General features: G+C 38.9%; 1 protein-coding gene across 2 annotated transcripts in view; it reads right to left on the bottom strand.

Annotated features, from left to right (window-relative positions):
• CDK15 (cyclin dependent kinase 15) overlaps positions 1-21,162 on the bottom strand; it is a 156,439-nt gene that overhangs the window by 89,930 nt on the left and 45,347 nt on the right. For both annotated transcript variants that reach the window (XM_027773650.1, XM_027773649.1), the window contains exon 9: positions 8,141-8,234. In XM_027773650.1, the coding sequence (XP_027629451.1) occupies positions 8,141-8,234 (94 nt within the window). The remainder of the gene's footprint in view (positions 1-8,140; positions 8,235-21,162) is intronic.

Genomic DNA, 21,162 nt, shown 5'->3' with positions numbered 1-21,162 from the left:
ATCCAATGAATCAACCACCAGTGGGGATGGCTATGCCATAATCCCTTCTCCTCCATTCTCTTCTTGGGATTTTAGGCATGCATGCACACACACCTGGCATGATTTTCAAGTCACCAGGTCCGGGACTTGAACTTCAGTCAGTCATTGTGGGAATCTAGCATCTAGCACCTTAACTACCACACTACCTGCTGGCCTACTGTAGATTTCAATACACCATTAACAGTAAGAGGCACTACTTAAAAAGTTCACAAAAAATACATACTGTGAAAAAACTATGCATGGGTTTCAAATTTTTTTGCATCAAAATAAACTCATACTTTAACTTCATTTGTCCACAATTTTTTGAGAAGCATATCTTAGGATAACTCCATGGAAGCATCTCTCATAGGAAGAGACCAGTGAATTCATCTGTAAACCACTGGATGTAGATGGCAGCCTAATTTTGATAGCAAGAAGTCAACTGCCCAACAAGTGATTGAATATAATCATGAGGAATCCAGAATCTTAATATCTATCAGCTTGCTGACTAGACCCCTGACTGAGAGGTATACATTCCAGTGGCTGTTAAGCTTGTCTTCAAACAAAAGATGCTGAAGAGCTATTTTCTCCTATATAATAAAAAACAAAAACCATGCTACCCACTAAAATCTTCTTTCTTTGATCCATTCCCTAAACAAACTGAAAAGAGACTGAGAGGATTATAGGCTTTTCCTATCAACTACCCTGAGCCTGAGGGAACATGAAGAATCCTGGAATCCATTTTGAAAAACCAACTGGACTAATTCTTCTTTTGTGGGAGAGGGTCAGAGGATGTGAAGCTAATGCTTCTTCTTAAACCCGTATCTTCTTATGTGTTTGCACAGATGCCTGTGTAAACAAGTGGGTGTGATGCACGTGTACTTGTATATATTCTGTTGGCTGGCAAAGTACAATGAAAAGAAAGCAAAGATAATGAAGAGAAAATAACACAGGAAATAAAGTACATCCATATTTTCCCTAAGGTGAAAGTTACCAGAATTGCTGTTACTTCATATTATGTTTAAAGCCAACAAATTGGATGCAAAAGTTTGTGAATATTGTATGTGAAAAGCTTTACGCTTGAAAATTTAAACGTTTAAACAAAAATTCAATATACTTTATTTGGAAATTTGATGCTCAGTTTCTTTTTGAAAGTCACTGAATTCGTTTTCACTTGAGAAAATTACTAAATCTCCCTTTTAACTATCTGGGAAACTGAAAACCAAAATTGTTGATTTACTCCCTCCCTGAAGGCTCTTAAAAGGCAGTTAGTGAGGGCTATGTTTTAAACTACAGTGGGATGGAGAGACTGTTTATCTACGTTTGTGGAATAGAAATTGCAAGCATTTTGATTAGTGGATTTAAAGTCTGCATAGTTTATTCTGATTTTAGAATTGAATCCAGGATTATTTGCAAGAAAGACTCATTAAAGGCATTAGATTTTTAAAGTACTGGTCAGAAAGTACAACTACTATTTAGACATGAGCACACACACGCACACACACACACGCACACACGCACGCACGCATTTCAGAAAGACGGTAGCATAAAGATTCAGGACTTTTCATTATGTCTTTCTTCCTAAGAGTGAGACCTCAGGATAAATGAAGAGGAAAATTGTGATTAGAGGTAGGTAGATTTAGAATGGATTGTTTTCAAACAAATCCTACATTAAATATCAAAGAACCTGAAGTAACTTTCCTGTTTTCCTCTGAGTAGACCGTATCTTAGTAAACTACAAATTCAGAAACTATTTTTAAACTATTTAATTTTCTACCCTATTTGACAGGCAACAAAAACAAAAATAGACAAATGGGATTATGTTTAAATAAAAAGCCTCTGCACAACAAAAGACGCAACACAGTGAAGACACAAACTACAGAATGGGAAAAAATATTTGCAAACTATACATCAATATATCCTTATATATTGAGTTGTCAGAAAAGTCATAACATATTTTTATATACAAAAATGCAACATGACATTTCCAACAACTCAATATATAAGGAACTCAAAGAACTCAACAGCAAGGAAACAAATAACATGATTAAAAAACAGGCAAAGGGGGCCAGCCCAGGGTACAATGGTTAAGCTCTGTGCCTAGAAAGCTGGATCCCACATGGCCAACTGTGGTTCAAATGCCAGCCCTGAAAGCTTAAAAAACATGCTGGGCATGTGCACGTGTGCCCCAAATCCCAACACAATGGAGTAATGGAAGAGAAAGGATTGTGGTGTGACCATGTTCCATTGGGAAGTTTCTTTACTCTCTCTTTCTCTCCCTCCCTCTCTCTCTGGGAAGCACACATACCTTCTGGCAATTAAAAAAAATGGGGAAAAGATCTTAAAAGAAGACATATAAATGGTTAACAGATACAGAAAACTGTTCAACATCACTAATCATTAAAGAAATGTATGTTAGGACCATGGTGAAATATCACCTCATACCTGTGGGAATCTAGTATCAAAAATATGAAACAGGTGTTAATGAATATGTGGAGAAAAGGGAACCCTTGCATATAGTCGATGGGGATGTAAACTAGTACATCCATTATAGAAGATGGTAGGGAGGTTCTTCAAAAAAATTTAAAAAATCAAAATAGAACTATCATGCCCTAGCAATCCAACTACTGGATATGTACCCAAAAGAAAGGATATCAGTTTATGAAAAGGATATCTGCATTCCTATGTTCATTATAGTGAATGATGGTATAGTATCTTCACAATAGTAAAGATACAGAATCATCCAATGTGTCAATCAACTAATGGATCGACAAAGAGAATATAGGATATATGCACAATGGAATACCATTCAGCTTTAGGGAATAAAACAAAACCAAAAACAAACAAACAAACAAACAAAAAAACACCTTGTCAAATGGCAAGTGTGCTTACCAGAGGGAGAGGGATAGCATATTCCCTAATGGGGTGTGGTCATGCCACAATCTCTTCTCCTCCATCTCTCCATCCTGTGGGGATTTGGGGCATACATGCGCATTTGCCCAGAATATCTTTCAAGCTTCTAGGTCTAGGACTCAAGCCTCATAGTCAGCCATGTGGGATTCAGCTTACCTAATCACCAGACCATGGAGCCAGCCCACTACTCAGCTCTTAAAAAGAGGGAAATCCTATCATTTGCAATGACATGGATGAACCTAAAGGGCTTTGTGTTAAGTGAAATAAACCAAGCACAGAAAGACAAATATTTCATGATCTCACTTATATGTGGAAGCTAAAGAAATTGAACTCATAGAATCAGAGAGAACAATAGTGGATACTAGGGGTTGAGAGAGGTATTCCCTTTGGAGATGCTGGTCAAAGTATGCAAAATTGCAGTCCAAGAGATTTATTGGACAACATGGTGACTCTATTTAATAACAATGCATTATTTTATTGAAAACTGTAAACAAGGTAGATGTTAAGTGTCCTCACTGTAAAAAACGATAAGTATGTGAGGTGGTACATATTTGTTGGCTCAATTTGGCTATGCTACAATGCATACTTATTTTAAAACATCGTGTTATCCATGATAAATATATATAATTTTTAATTGTTAATTACAGAAAAAAAAATCAGCCCAGAACCAAGGTTCATCCCTACTGTTACTCAGATGTGTAACTGAGTCATATGGATAAGTTCTTATAAACATTACAATGTCATTAAATGTATTGGGGGCCTCCTGCAACATCCTTCTACACTTTTTTCCCCTTCTGGAATTGCTGTAACTTTATCTGTGTGACCTTGTATATGTTGGCACTACCTTAGGACATTATTTCCTCATCTGTAAAAAGGAAAAACTTGGGGACCAGCAGTTGGTGTAATGGCTATGTTGCTGGACTCCCAAGTAATCAACTGCAGTTCGAGTCCCAGACCTGGTGGATTAAACTCATATCAGGCACATGTGCGAGTGTACCCAAGATCCCAAGAGGAGAATGGAGGAGAAGGAATTGCAGCGTGGCCATCCCCCAGGGAGGGGGAGTGATTTCTGTCTCTCTGTCTCCGTCTTTCTGGAGAGCGCACGCACCCTATAGCAAAAATCTCCCCCCAAAAGTCTTTTCCTTTATTTATGACTGATGACGTGTGTGCCCATCTGATAGTGAGCAAGAGGAGAGAGAGATGAGTACCCTCTACCAGGTCTGATAATGAGATTTCCTTTCCTCCAGTCCTCCAGCCCATTTGTTCCTGGTACATTCCAGGCTAAGCTCAGGACTTGCTTAAACCATAGTTAGCACGTAGGATCCACCTTTTCTTTAGCTGTGCCCCACTGTTGTGTCTTGGAGCCATCTTGTTTTATGAATTCCAAGAGCTGTGCTAAGTGTAAGGAAATGTAAAATAATTGCTTCTTTATTCATTTAATTAATTAATTATTTTTTAAGAGAGACTTTTGCTGTAGTTCACTTGCATTCAACAGAGAGACAGAGAGAGACAAAGAAACAGAAAGCAAGAAATCACGCCCCCCTCCCCCGCATGGGGGATGGCCACACTACAATTCCTTCTCCTCCATTTTCCTCTCAGGATTGGGCATGCACACATGCACCTGGCCTGAGTTTTAAGTTGCCGGGTCTGGGACTCGAACTGCGATCAACTACATGGGGGGCCAATGACATAACAATTATGCCATCTGCTGGCCCCAATAATTGCTTTTTTTAAAAAAAGAATATTTTGTGAAAGGACATGTGTGCTTGCCAGAGAGAGATAAAGAAAGAGAGAAAGTGAGAACACAGTCCTTATGGTAGATGGTCATGCCACAACCCCTTTTCCTCCAATTCTCATTCATTTTGGGATTTGGGGCACACACCCACACATGCCTACTGTGTTTTTTCAAACCACCGAGTCTGGGACTCAAACCATGCAGCTGGTCATGTGGTATCCAGTCTCTTTTATTACTACACTACCAGATGGCTCAAATGATTGCTTTTTAAGTGTATGATCATTTAAAAATAGTACATAATATTTAAAAATCAATTTATATATCACTCTTCAAATGCAAATAATACACAAAGATATATTGTATTCTTTTCAATATACTTCTTCTCAAATATCCTAACAGCCCATCTTTTTCTTCTTTCTTTTTTTTAAAAAGAATTATTTATTTATTTTATTTTATTTGTTATTATTTTTTTAATTTGACCAGAGAGAGAGAAACAGAAAGTGAGAAAGCAAGCTGCCAGGTTTGGGACTTGAACCACAGTCAGCCATGCAGGAGTCCAGCGCCCTTAACCACCACGTCACCTACTGGCACCATCTATTTTAATATTATAACTTATTGGGTTGTCGGAAAAATCATGACTCCTTTTTTCTGTGTTTTTCTATGCAAAAATGCATGATGACTTTTCCAACAGCTCAGTATATAAACTATACAGCCTTTTGCATATGTACATGATTTATATTTGTTTCACAGGTATTTACTCATACTTCACCCATCACTTCATATAGACAGAACAACACTTAAAAGGCAAGATCATGCATTTTTCTTCTGTTTCCATGTCTTGTAGCTTCTTATAAGAACTTTATTTATATATATGATGAATGTCCAATAAGTTCTGTTTCTTGATTAAATAACTAGGACAAACTCTTCAAATATATAAAAGGTTATTGCAGGTCTAGGCAGTGCTACTTATGCCTTCTCCATGGAGGACAAAAGGTAATTCACTATGTTGACAGAACAATTAAGTTAAATTCCAGTAATGCTTATTTGCAGTTAGGTTATTAAAACATTTCTACAACAATTTATAAGAGAGACAAAGAATGCAAACGTTCATAGAGTGCATGCGGTACACAAGCTTGTTATGCATTTGATCTTACGGAGTTCTCACGACAAGGTTTGAGAATCATTATCAACATCATGAGCTCCATTTTACAGACAAGCATACTGAGACCACAAATTGCCCACATTCATTGAGCTTGAGAATGGTTAGGATTCACACTCAGGTCTTATGACTCCAAAGCCCTTACACTAGGCTGCCTCTGGCCTAGATGAGGCTATAGGATCCAGTGAGGCAGTTTGAAAATAGCATTTATCTGTCTTTCAGGGGAGATTTAAAAGTCTTTTGGCTTGATTTTTTTCCCCCTTTCCTTTTCTTTTCTCTTTTTCAGTTTGTGAATGCATCCCAGTTTTCCCATATTCCCTCTCAAAATCTCCCATGTTCCTAAAAGAAAATGTAATGCCAGTGATTATCACTATAAAACGTCTTAATTTCACACAGCATGCTTTCTTTTCGCCAGGAGACAAGGAGCAGGATTCAGGATACCAAGTGAAAAAACCCCTCAGTTTAAAGTAGCTTAACACCTTTTAGAACACGGATGGATCCTTGAAAATAGTAGACCCATGAAATAAGGCAGGCCTCGAAGGGCAAATGCTGTATGAACAATTCCACGTATATGAGGAACCTAGATTAGGCAAATGGGACATACAGAAAGTAGCTTAGAGGCTACCAGGAGTTTGGGAGGGAATGGGTGTAAGTTAGTTTGTTTTTTAGGAATTATTTTATTTAACTTTATTTCTTTATTTTTTAATTTTACCAGAGAGAGACAGAGAGCAAGAGAGAGAGAGGGAAACTGAGAAAGCAAGCTACCAGGTCTGGGACTCGAACCATAGTCAGCCATGTGGGAGTCCAGTGCCCTTAGCTACCATGCCACCTGCCAGCCCTGTGAGTTAGTGTTTAATGGGTGCAGACCTGTTTGGGATGATAAAGTTCTGGAGATGGACAGTGGAGATGGCAGCACAACAGTGTGAGTGTACTAATGCCAACAATGAAAATGGGGCTGGCCCTGTTGCCTAGTGATTAAAGGATTGGATCCTGCATGGCCAACTGTGCAGTTCAAGTCCTGGGCCTGGCAGCTTGAAAAACAAACCAGAGTGTGTGTGTGCATGCCCCCAAATCTTGGTAGAGTGGAGAAATGTAGGAGAAGGGAGTGTGGCATGGTCACACCCCATTGGGGGTGCTTTCTCACTCTCCTTTCTCTGGCAAGTGCATATGCCCTCTGGCAATGAAAAAAAATGGACAATGTTTACAGTTCATGACTATGGTTTGACTATATCATGACATAAAGCACAGCACAGTGCAAATGAGGAAGGGTTAAATAATGACTGAAGAGGGCTAGCCCCATAACCTAGTGGTTAAGGGAACTGGATACCACATGGGCAATCATAGTCTGAATCCCAGCTTCGGCGACTTGAGAAACACAGCAGGCACCATGTGTGTGCATGCCTTAATTCCAGTGAGATGGAGAAATGCCCACATGGTATTGAGGTGTGCTTTTTCCCTCTCCTCTCTCTCCATCTCTCTCTGGTACATACACTTACCTTCTGGCAACTAAAACAATAATAATAAATAATGACTAAATAAATGGAACCACAAGGCCAACCCCAGAGCACAGTGGTTGTAGCTAAGCACTATGCGTTGGTAGCTAGAGCCCAACCTGGCTGTAGTTCAAATCCTGGCCCCAGGTAGGTTGAAAAACATAATGGGCAAGAGGGAAAAATGAGAGATAAGGGATTGTAGCATGACCATGCCCCATTGGGAGTATTCTCTCTTTCTCCTTCTCTCTCTTTCTCTCTCTTTTCTTCTCTATCACTTATGTGCAAAAACATACACCTACTGGTAATTAAAAAAGAAAGAAGAGAGAGAAAGGAAGGAAGAAAGAACAGACTGGAACCACACACAAAGACACCTTTAGGAATTGGGTTGTGGGTGAGCATACCAGTGAACTTCTCTCATGGAAACAACATGGAAAGTCTCTGTTTCATCAGGGTTCTGTAGAAGTGTCTTATCTTCTGTTAACAAAGACCCAGGGCCAAATATGGTAGAATTGCAGAGGGAGTTGCAAGGCGGGGATGCATGCAAGCATTAAGGGCAGAAATCACCTTGGGAGGTTGAAGCAGGATCAGGAGACTGGAATGTCATCAGTGAGGCAGATGCACAGGCTGTTATGGGACAATGGGGAGGTCCTGACTATTCATTCCCAGGTGTTCATACCTGTGGCAGACTCCACAGTTTCCACAACCTTAATACATGGCTTGATATGTCAAAGCACATGGACTGTTTCAGTCATCTCTAAAACAAATTTGGTTCAAAGTTTAAAATACAGATATTTCTTTCTTAAAGAGGAGATTTTCTCTTACCTCCCAGATCTTCTCCAGCTGTTCAAGAATGTTGGAAACCCCAGGAAACAAAGGATGACCCTGGAACATTTCAATAAAGATGCAGCCTGCACCCCTAGCAAAGAAAATAAGAATCAACTTGACACTTTCAAGGCAACCATTCATGCGGAACTAAACTACTAGAATTTCTCCTCCTGAGAGGTAGTTCAGGGACTATTAAATAAGGGCCACATGCCATTAAAAGACTTCAGGGGAAAAAAAAGTCCTTATGTCGGGGAGAAAAAAAAAAAGGACACCCTGCAGATTTTTGTTAAAATGGAACATAAGTAGGGCTGGCCCCATGGCCTAGTAGTTAAAGGAGCCAGATCTCATGTGGATAATCACCAGGTTTGAATCTGGTCTCAGCAGCTTGGAAACCATGCATATGTGTGCATGCCCCAAATGCCAACAGAATGGAGAAATAGAGGAAAAGGAATTGTGACATGACCACCTCACATTGGGAATGCTTTCTCTTTTTCCCTTTGGTGAGCTCATGTGCCCTCTGGAAAATTAAAAAAAAAACAAAAAAATAATAACCAGAGGAGTTAGGACCACATTTAGCAAACATTATAGATCATTCAAACCCTTTAACTATCCATTTTATGAGAAGAGAGAAAGTACTGAATCCCCAAGTTGATCCCCCCTTTCACTGAATCTCTCATGCTATCACAGGAAGGGACATCAGCATAAAAACCTCAAGTTAAACTACAACATGGTTAAAATGTCTACCTGAGACCCACTGAAAGGGCTGTTATAAAGTTAATTACACATGTTTTCTTTATTCTATATCATACTCATACATACATACAAAAAAAATGGAACAGTAAGTAAAATAAGCTGGTTTCAGTATTCCTAAAACTTTAACATCCAGCACTTGACTGGGGCTCTTTGATGTTTGTGCTTACCCGTGGTATCATTCGCTATATTAAGAGTTTGATGACGCAGCATTTCTTAAAATAATCCATTAAAGAACTAAGAGTCATTGGTACTGAGCTCCTAAGCTGGCTCTGCGATTACACTGAGCTCACTTACCATTGACTCCTGCTTAAAAAAATGTTGCTAAACGTGTCTGATTCACTCCCTCTCTACAACCATTGGGTTGCTAGCGGTTAAGAAAAAAAAGTTCTCTTGTTTGCAGGGTTTTCTCCCAAGTCACTGACACCCATTTGCAAGTTTTGATGCTGGCTTGTTTGATGTTCCTACATATGCCATCATAACCACACTCACAACTGCAGCCTGGCTGACTTCTATTATAAGATGCTATTGATTGTGAGGTGCGTCCTGAATGAACAGAAAAATGTGCATTTTCAAATAGATTAAATAAGAAAATATAAATTTTCTTTCCTACATGATCAAACTAGAGGATAATTCCTGCAGGAAAGAGGAAGAATGCTAACAATGCACCTTTTTATTCTTGGAAGTCTTTTGAGTGTTAAAAATGGTTTAGTAATGGATTGTAGAGATTATCTCTATGGTTCAACACTTCCTTGTTTGTTTGTTTTTTTTTTTTTTAATTTTTTGCCATAGGGCACATGTGATCTCTGATAGAGACAAAGAGAGAAGGAAAGTGAGAAATCACTTCCTGGGGAGAGATGGCCATTCTGCAATTCCTTCTCTTTCATACTCTTCTCAGGATTTTGGGCATGCACACTTGTGTGCCTAGTGTATTTTTCAGGCCACTGGGTCTGGGACTTGAACTTCAAGTCCCATGTGAGCTCCTGTCCATTGGCCATATGGGATCCAGCACCTTAACCACCATGCCACCTGCTAGTCCCCTTCATTTTTTTTAAATCCATACTCCTTCACCAATAACCCATAGGTTTGCAAACTCCTTTAATCATTTTGCCATTTTTGTGGGGCATAATAAAGAAGGAAATTTAAGTAAAACACTTTATTATAGCTGACTACATTATTAAATATTTATTTCAAGTTCATTTGAACTATGGTCTTTAATATCATCCATATGAATTTAATACATATAAATTTTTACTTTTTACATTTGACTATAAACACACACTGCTTAATATACTTTTCATTGATTGTGTAGGAGAAAGCAGACTTCATGACAGTCAAGTTCAAAATTTTTTTTTTTACTTTAGAATTATTTACTTAATTTTATTTATTATTATTTTAAATTTTGCTGTAGGGCATGTGCTCTCACCAGAGAGAGAGCTAGAGAGAGAGAGAGAAAGAAAACAAGCTGCCTCATCTGGGACTCAAACCATGGTCAGCCATATGGGAGTCCAGCACCTTAATCACCATGCCACCTGCTGGCCCCTCAAGTTTAAAATTCTAACTGATACCTGGTTTGAGGACAGTATATATCTTTAAAGAAATACTGGAATTTCACTTATGTTGAAATAGTCAAAAACCATTTTTATTATCAAGTATTTGGTTTGAACTTAATCAACTGGCTTATTCTTAGAATTTTGTAGGGGGAAAATATTGCCAGCTAGTGGTGTTGTGGTTAAGGCAGCTGGATTGCACATGGCCAACTGTGTGGTTCGAGTCCTGGACCCAGCGATTTGAAAAACACTCCAGGCACATATGCACATGTGCATAAAATCCCAAAAAGAGAGTAGAAGAGAAGGTACTATGGCTTGGCCGTTCCCCTCAGGGAGTGCTTTTTCATCTTCCTTCTTTCTCTCTGCCTCTCTCTGATGAGTGCACATGCACTGTAGCAAATTTTTTAAAAAGATATTAGATTGAATTTTGCAAGCATCCCTCCCACTCCCAAAACAATGGGCTGTCTTCATTTCCTATATTAAAAAAATCCAATTTGGATATAATGGTCACTTTTATCCCCTTTTTTACATCTTTTACTTTTTGGTTTGGTCTCATTTGACACCAAATGTACTGATTTTTACTGTAGAAGCGATACTCTAATAGGTGATACAAGAATTCTGATCAGACAAATGTAACTTATGAGTATGACAGAATATCTTGAGGTTAAATTTTTAGAATTACTTTCATTTAATTGTTTTTACAGTTTATTTATTTCCTCCATGAGAAAGAGTAAAAAAGAAAGAGAGAGAGAGCCCCCAGGGGGTTATTTTTAATTGCCAGAGGGCATGTGAACTCACCAGAGAGGTCCAGAGAGAGAGGAACAATGCACCAACAAGTTGGCATAGTCATGTCACAATCCCTTCTTCATTTCTCCATTTTCAGGATTTTGGGCATGTGGGTACACATGTTTTCAAGCCACGCAGGCCAGGATCTAAACCACAGTTGGCCATGTGGGATGTAGCACACTCTCTCTCTCCTTTTTTTTTTTTTTTTTTTTTTGGTTAAGGTTTTTTCCATAGGCTGTGTGCACTCAATGGAGAGAGACAGAGAGAAAGAAAGAGAAATCATCCTCTCTACTACCGGAGTGGGGACAGGTGACCACCACAATCCTTTCTCTTCCATTCTCTTTTCAGGTTTTCGGGCAGGGGTGCACACATACCCGACATGATTTCCAAGCCACTGAGCATGGAGCTCAAACCATGATTGACCATGTGGGAGTCCAGAGCCTCAACCACCTCCATTTGCTGACCCCAAGGATCTAGTTCTCATAAGCACTTGGTTACAGGCTGCCCCCTGCCATTCCTCCTCCCTCACAAAGAAAAAAAAAAAAAAGACTTGTTGGCGGGATCCACTGCCATTTCCAGCCAGCCTGGCTCATGGGCATGTGTGCCTCCAGGATACAAAAATATTCTTACCTCAAGATACCCTCTGTGTGGGAACCAGCAGTTAGCGTAATGGCTATGTTGCGGGACTCCCATGTAGTCAACCACAGTTCAAGTCTTAGACCCAGTGGCTTAAACTCACACCAGGCACATGTGCATGCATGCCCAAAATCCCGAGAGGAGAATGGAGGAGAAGAGATTGCGGCGTGACCATCCCCCCTGGGGGGTGATTTCTCGCTTTCTGTCTCTATGTCTCTCTCTCTGTCTGTCTGGCAAGCGCACATGCCCTGTAGTGAAAACCTCTCAAAAAAAAAAAAGATACCCTCTGTGTACTCAGGGAGAATACATGCAAACCCAGATCCTTCTCGTATGTGGCAGCTTCCAAGAGGGTCACGAGTGACCACTGTGCCACCATCTGGCTCCCAAGCACTATTGTCATTTTAAATTAAAGAGCTGTGTGCTTTATACTTCCTGTCTTTAAAACAACACATATAGGGGCCAGTCAGTAGAGTGGCGGCTGAGGCATTGGAATCCCACATGGTTGGCCACAGTTTGAGTCCCAGACCTGGTGGCTTGCTTTCTCACTTTCTGTCTCTCTGTCCATCTGGTAAATACATGTACCCTATAGCAAATTTTAAAAATAATAATAATAATAAATAAATAATTCCAAAACAAACATGAATAAAATAATATGTGAAGGAGAATAAAATTAATAGAAAATTATCTACAGTTAAAAACCAGGCGGGTTGCCAGCAGTGGTCAGCTAAGAGATAAACCAACCGAGAAATCTCATGGGTGAGCATCACCAAAGAGTTCCCACCTTGTGCTTCCTCCATATGCACGTGCAAGGCCTTAGACCATTTTGTTTTGAAGTGAAATGTGTATGTATGCGTACGTTTGTGTTTAACATATATGTAACTGTTTTATTACTTATTTATAAAACAGAAATGTTAATGTATTGACTTTGAAGACTTGAGCTGGCCCGGTGGCATAGTGGTTAAGGCAGTTGGATGCCACATGGTCATCTGTGCAAGTCCTGGACCAGGAGACTTGAAAACACTGGGTGCGTGTGTGTATGTGACAAAAATCCTGAGAGGAGAAAGGAAGAGAAGGAATTGTGGCATGGTCATCCTTGGAGAGTGCTCGCGCTCTCTTTTTCTTTCTCCAGCTCTCTCCAGGGAGCACATACTCCCTAAAACAAACAAACAAACAAACAAACACACACACAAGAAATCAAAACCTGAACCAGCCCTCAAGTCCAGTCCCAGAAACCCCAGAACCCCATTAACTTCTAAAAGGCTTGGAGGCATTTAAACAAGATTCCAAAAACAGTCATTTCTAGGTTTAAACCTGTAGCCTGTGCTCATCCCTCAAAAGGCTTTCATTGCCTAGAAAAAGCTTGTTGCCTTTTCATGGTCTTTTCATTCTGGTTCTGATGGGAAACCAGGAAGTCATTTTGTTACGCAAGTTCTTAGTGTCCTTTATCTTCTATACCACAAGAACAGGGTACAAAATTATGTAAAATACATCGGCAAAAACTGGAATATTCAGACCATTATACAAACAAGTACTACAAAGTAATAAGACACGTTTGTGTTACCGAGATAAAACGCTGATATTTAGTTTATTTGGTTGAAATTCTCCATTTGCATTTTCAGGCAGGTTGAAACCTTTTTTATCTAACAAATCTAGAATCTAAGGTTACTCGTTTATATAAATCAAACAGAGTAAGCCAAAAGAAATCAATGCTAGGGAACCAGCAGTTAGCGTAATGGCTATGTTGCTGGACTCCCACGTAGTTGACCATGGTTCGCGTCCCGAACCCGGTGGCTTAAAACTCACACCGGGCGCATGTGCGTGCGTGCCCAAGATCCCGAGAGGAGAATGGAGGAGAAGGGATTGCGGCGTGGCCATCCTCCCTGGGGGGTGATTTCTCGCTTTCTGTCTCTATGTCTCTCTCTGTCTGTCTGGCGAGCGCATGTACCCTATAGCGAAAACCTCTCCAAAAAAAAAAAAAAAAGAAATCAATGCTAGACATCTCAGTGTGTGTGCATGTGTGTGTGTTTATGCATGCATGGCTTTAGAACCCTTACAAGACAGACAAAATTTCTAAATCTATTATATTTCAGTACCTGGAATATTCATAAGTACCACAAATATCAATGCACTGACAACTCAGTCTGCCCACCTTAAATGTGAAAAATGAAAGATATTTCCTAGGTATAAGCATTGTTCTTTAAAAACAATATAATTCATCCTCCTAGTCCTAGTTTGTATTTGTTTTTCAGAACTGTCTTTTTATTTGTCTTTGACATTTAAGAACACAAGTTGTGTGGCTATTATCTAGTTTGCCCACCCTAGACTAGCCTTAAGCAAACATTTTAAATATTCTAAACACTCAGGTCCAGATAGGGAACCAGCTCCTATTTTCTTTTATTCTTCTGTTTTGTTCTTAAATCTTCATTCCTGTGGCTCTTCTTACCCTACATATCTTTAGGCTTCTCAGAGGATTTCTGCTCTATGGAGAGACCCTTGGGGCAGCCCATGTAGATGAAGGGAAACTTCACACGCAGGGAGAAGAAAAGACCAGGTGGCATCAAACGATGGATCCTTCCAGAAAGGAGAGATGCACTGGGTCATTTTATTGCTCCAACTGTGGTTCTTCAGTCAACTTAGAGGAAGCAGCTTACATGTTTTGTGTGTTTTTATTTTTTGGCTCTCTCCCTAACATTTTCTTTATTCTGAGTATGAACAAATTCCTCCATAAAGGAGAAAAAGATTCCTCAAATTCCTTAGGCAATCCCTAGGGAGAAAAACATCTCAGGAGGTTTATTTAGGTTTTTCAGAGGTGCAAGGAGCATATAAAAATGCGGTTGGGAGAAATGAATCAGTATTTCGTTTTTCCCTGTTGAAATTAATTCAGAACAACAGTATATGGCAGTGACATGATATTTCCATTTGCTTTTCCCTGGGCCACTTTTTATATTTGGAAGTTTGCTGTGAGAAAGCTAAGAGTGAAGAATCTCTTAGGCAGAGACATAGTCCTAAAATCACCAGCTGTCTCAAGTCAGTAATAAATAGAGGATCTTTTGAACCAAAATAAATTATTTTTAAAGGAAGAATTAATTAATTAATTAATTTCAATTTCACCAGAGAGAGATGGAGGGGTGACAGGGAGATAGACAGTAGATAGTGGTTATCTGGGGATAAGGGGAGGAGGTAATGGAAGTTATTGTTTAATTTCAGCATCACTTTTTGGGGTGCTGGAAAGTCCTAGAGATAAATAGTGCTGATGGTTACACAACAACACCAAGGCCATCAACCTCTACACTTGAAAATGGCTAAAGATGGCAGTTTATTTTTTAAGCCGGTAAATTTTACGTAATGTATTCTTCAACATAATACAAAAAAGTAAAACACAGCAGCTGTGGAATCATCTTAACACATTGAGTTTCTCTTCAAAGTCCCTAATGGAATTTTTTTTTTTTAAAGGTTTTTGCCATAGGGCGTGAGCACCCGCCAGAGAGACAGAGAAAGTGAGAGAGAAACTGAGAAATCACACCCCACAGGGAGGATGGCCATACTGCAATCCCTTCTCCTTCATTTTCCTCCTGGGATTTTGGGCATACATGCACATGTGCCTGGAGTGAGTTTCAAGTCACAGGGTCCAGGACTCAAATCACCACCAGCCATGTCCAACATGAAGTCCAGCATCTTAACCACCACACCACACACTACCTGCTGCCCCCTCAATGAAATCTTTTAAGGTATGAAAAAAGCAGAGAAAGAGAAGAGATGTTGGTAGACTAGAGAACACTGGCTGTAAGCATTGGGATAACTGATGTGTCCTATATATCTGTCTCTCATAACTAGCCAGAGCCTATTCATTCGCTCTGGATGCCCACGTGACACTGTGACCACCAGGCCGCAATGTGAAGGAGAGACTCTTGCCCTACATGTCATAACTTGTTTCTCTCTCTTTCTTTTCTTTCTTTCTTTTTTTTTTTTTTTTTTTTTTTTTTTGAGAGAAATTTTTGCTAGAGGGCACATGCACTCATGGGAGAGATAGAAAGACAGAAAGCAAGAACTCAGCCCCTGGAGGGGCACACCACAATCCCCTCTTCTCCATTGTCCTCTCAATATTTTGGACACACAAGCACATGTGTCAAGCATGAGTTTCAAGCTGCTGGGTCCAGGATTAAAACTGTGGTCAACCATGTAGAAGTCCAGCAATGTAACCATTACACCAACTGCTGGTCCCTAATAACTAATTTCTAATTTCTATTTTAAGAATTATTTTATTCAACTTTATTAACCTATTTATTTATTTATTTATTTATTTATTTATTTTATTTGACCAGAGAGGGACAGAATGAGAGAAAGAGAGAGAAAGTGAGAAAGCAAGCCACCAGGTCCGGGACTCAAACTGCGGTCAGTCAGTCATGTGGGAGTCCAGCACCCTTAACCACTATGCCACCTGCCAGGTACAATAACTGGTTTCTTGAAGACAAAGGCATTAATGCTCACTCACAGTCATCAACCTCCTACAAAGAAATTCAGTTTGAATCCTGTGAAACTGCATGGCCTGACTGAATATAACTTTTTTCTCCTATTCTTCCTTTGTCAATTAGAAATCTTTTCCTTACTTTCTTACTCTTTTATCACTTTGAAAAGAAAAAAATAAAAAATGGAGGTAAAGACCCAATATCTAGCAATTACTTTGAGTGACCATATATAGTAAACTCAATAGAGTTTCAACTCTATTTCTACTTTTATTTTTTTAGTTTTACCAGACAAGCAATAATTATAATGGGATGAATAACAGTATTGACAATGTGGTTAGCAGGTGGTGTGGTGGTTAAGGCTCTGGACTCCTACATGGCTAACCCCGGTTCAAGCCCTGGGCCTGGTGGCTTACTTTTTCACTTTCCCTCTCTTTCTCTCTGGTCAAATTACATAATAATAGTAATAATAATAATAATAATAATGATAATAAAGTTGAACAAATAATTCTTTTTTAAAAGAAAGAGTAATGACAACAATTTTAACATATAATTGACTTTTTTGGGGGGTCATCATTATCATGTATAAATTTATGCAAAAAGTAACAGATACATAGTTCATTATTATTATTATTTTATTTTGTGGGAGTCTAGTAACGTAACTGCTATGCCATCTGCTGGGCCTCCATAGTTCATTATTTTTTTTAAAAGTTTGCCATATGGGCACATGCTCACCAGAGACAGTGAAATAGAGAGAGGGAGATAAAGTACCATGGAAATGGTCATGCTGAAATCCCTTCTCCATCTTGCTGGGATTTGGGGTACACGTACACATGCATCTGACATGTTTCTCAAGCCATAGTGTTCAGGACTCTAATCACAGACTTTCCTTTGTGGGCTCTGGTTGCCTTAACCACCAGGCCACAGAGCCAGCCTGAGATACACAGTTTCTCCTTTTTTTTTTTTTTTTTTTTTTTTTTTAATTTTCTATATAGGGTGCATGCTCTTGATAGAGAGAGAGTAAGAAAGGGGGAAAGTGAGAAATCCCCTCCCACCCCCACCCCAACGCCTTCTCTTTCATTTTCCTCTCAGGATTTTGGCCATGCATGTGTTTTCCAAGCCCTCAGGTCCAGAACTTGAACCATGCAGTAGGCTATATGGGATTCCACCACCTTATCCATCATGCCATTGGCTGGCCCCAAGACACACAGAACAAAGGAGTTTTAAAGAACTGGCAGACATGCAGAAGAAATGACTCAGAATACAGTATGGAGAATTAAGGAGATGGGAAATATGCAGAAGAGAATGGAGATATACATAGCAGACCCAGCTGCAGTGGTGCACATTAGGACGCTGTGCTCCATAGGCTGGGAGCACACAGGAGGCCTATGTTTGATTCCTGGTCCAACCTAAAGGCCAGGTATGGTGATGTGCACCTGTGATCCCAGCAACTTGGGGAGGTGGAGGCAGAAGGACTTGCAAGCTTCAAGATTAGCTTGATCAAGTGAGTGAGATCCTGTCTAAAAAGAAGGAAAAAGATAGGGCCAACAGGTGGAGGTTAAGGCAGCTGGATCCCACATAGCCAACTGAGCAGTTCAAGTCCTAGAACCAGCAGCTTGAAAGTCATGCCAAACACAAGTGTGCATGTACCCAAAATCTCAAGAACAGAATGGAAGAAAAGGATTTTGTCACAGCCATCTACTCTGGGGGTGAGTCCTCACTTTCCTTCTCTCTATCTTTCTCTCTCTCTCTGGTAAACACATGTGTCCTATAGTAAACTTTAAATAAATAAATAAATAAATAAAATAAAATAAAATAAAATAAAACCAAAAAAGAAAAACAATGAGGTGGGCATCGTTGTACTTGCCCATAGTCCCACCTCGGAGGCTGACATAAAAGGCTCACAACATAGAGAGGCTCTGTCTTTATAAAAATAAAAGAGAGAAAGAGAGAAAGAGAGAGAGAGAGAGAGAGAGAGAGGGAGGGAGGTAGTAAAGGAATATTACTTAAGAATATTTCATTGGAGCTCTAGAAAGAGAGAATAGAGAAAATTGAATAGAGGCAATATTCAAAAAGCAAATGGCTAATGACAGATATGAATTCACAAATGGAAGAAGTATGATATATACCACGCAGGTTAAAAAAAATTCTACACTAGACATATAGTGAAAACTACATAATAACAAAGGCAAAAACGTCCAGAGAAAATGAAGGATCACCTGCAAAAAGAATGCAATAAAGTTAAAAGCAAGCTTCTCAGCAGTGACTATACAAGACTAAGTAGTGGATATACATCTTCAAAGTTTTGAGATGAAAATATAACAATCTCAAATTGCATTTCCAGCAAAACTATCTCTTAACCCTGAGAATTTCTTTCAGAAAACAAGAACAGAGAGTTCGCCATCAGTAGACTTAACGCTAAAAGAAATTCTGAAAGATTTACTTCAGGATAAAGGAAAATTATTTCAAAAGAGCTAACGTGTTTGAAAAAAATAATAAACAGCTTTAATTTTAATTTGCACTTAATGAAAATAACTTCAAAGATATGTAGGAAAAATGGATAAAAATGATCAACAATACAATAAACAATTTCAATATGCTTCTTACTTTGATAGATTAAACAGATAAAAATTATACAATGAAGATTTGGATTACACGACAATCTTAAATTTTTGAAAATCTATAAAAATCTGTAGCCAACAATTAGGGAATATATATTCTTCTCAAACACACACAAAATAATTACAAACACTGATCATGCACTAGGCCATTGCTGAGTACACTATCTTTGGTGAAAGACCAGGTTTTTCTTTATTTGTTTTCAACTTATAATTTTGAAATAATTTCAAGCTTATAGAAAAGTTGCAAGAAGAATAGAAAGAATTCTCTTATGTCATTTAGACAGATTCAGTCATTGTCAGTGTTTGCTATTTTCATTTCATTTCTTCCTATATCTCTATGTATTGGGTTGTCAGAAAAGTTATGATGTATTTTTCTTTTGTTTTTCTATCCAAAAATGAATCATGACTTTCCCAACTGCACAATAATTGTTCCTAAAGTGTTAGAAAGTAAATTACAGGTATCATTACTCTTCACCCTTAAACTTTTTTTTTTTTTTTGAGAGGTTTTTGCTATAGGGCGTGTGTGCTCACCAGAAAGACAGAGAGAGATAGAGAGACGGAAAGCAAGAAATCACCCCCCAGGGGGGATGGCCACGCTGCAATCCCTTCTCTTCCATTCTCCTCTTGGGATCTTGGGCACGCACGCACACGCACCCAGCGTGAGTTTAAGTCACCGGGTCCAGGACTCGAACCGTGGTCGACCTCACCCTTAAATATTTTTTAAGGAATTATTTATTTATTTAATTCCATTTGTTGTTGTTGCTGTTATTGTTACTATTATTTAATTTGACCAGAGAGAGATGGAGAGAGAGAGAAAGAAAAAGAGAAAGCAAGCTGCCAGGTCTGGGACTTGAACCACGGCTGGCCATGTGGGAATCCAGTGCCCTTAACCACCATGCCGCCTGCAGGCCCCCATCCATAAATATTTATATGGGCATTTTCTAAGAACAGAATCATTCTCTTACATAACAACACAATGATCAAAATCAGGAAATTAACATTGATTCAGTTCCACTATCTAATCCATAGTCCATATTTAAATTTTACGCATTGTCCCCATAGTGTTCTTCATAGTTCCATTTCCCCTGGTATTCCAGTCTAGGACCATGAACTGAATTTAGTTGTTGTGTCTCTGCATTCTCCTTTAATCTGGACCAGTTCCTCAGTCTTTGCATTTAAAACCTTGACACTTCTAACGAGTACGGATAAGTACTATGTAGAATGTCCTTCAGAGTAGGTTTATCTGATGTTTCTTCATGATCAGTTTCAAGTTATGCTATTTTTAAAGAAATATCACATAAATTATATTATATCTTTCTCAGTGCATGATATTAGAAGGCACATGATGTCAGTCAGACCCATTATACATAGTATTAACTTTAATCACTTCATGAAGATGTTGTCTGCCAACCTTTTCTCCTGCCGTTATTTTTTCCTTGTAATTAATAAATAATCTGTGAAGACGTATTTTGAGACTATGTAAATATCTATTCCTTGTTAAACTTGCCTCTTCTAGCTTAGTGGTGATGATTCTGGCTTCAGCCAATTATCAGTTTATTGGTGGCAAAACAGTGATTTTTGAACTTTGTCGTTTCTTCTCCAATTATTATTTGACACTGTACTGTAAGAAGGAGCTTCTGTTTTTATCTCTCTAACTAGCTTGCTAGCTGTCTTCAGTATGGACTTGAAGTATTTTTATCTGAATCAATTGACTAACACCTCTTACTTTTATTATTTACATTTATGCTCAAATTATCCCAGATTTGTCCAGTGACGCCTCTTACATCTATTTCCCATGTCCTTTGACATACCCCCCCTTTTTTTCTTATCACTTTGAAAACTAATTTTCTGACTCAACAATATGTTCCAGGCTCATCTTGAACTGGCTCTGCTCCAGCCTTGGAATCAGCCATTTCTTTTTTTAAAAAAATTTTCTTAAGAATTATTTTATTTAATTTTATTGATTTAATTATTTATTTATTTTAAATTTGATTCAAGAGGGACAGAATGAGAGAGAGAGAGAGAGAAAGCAAGCCACCAGGTCCGGGACTTGAACCGTGTTGGCTATGTGAGAGTCCAGAGCCCTTAACCACCATGCCACCTGCTGGTCTCGAATCAGTCATTTCTCCAGTCCTAGTTTTTCAGTAGAGACTAGTATTAAGGAAGCATAATCTAAGTAGTAGACCAACATTTATATAAAATAAAAATAATAA

Source organism: Tupaia chinensis, unplaced genomic scaffold (assembly GCF_000334495.1).
Source record: "Tupaia chinensis unplaced genomic scaffold, TupChi_1.0 Scaffold000361_2, whole genome shotgun sequence".
NCBI classification, from domain to species: Eukaryota; Metazoa; Chordata; class Mammalia; order Scandentia; family Tupaiidae; genus Tupaia; species Tupaia belangeri.
The sequence above is the reverse complement of the archived record's forward strand: the minus strand, read 5'-3'. Positions and strand labels throughout refer to the sequence as shown.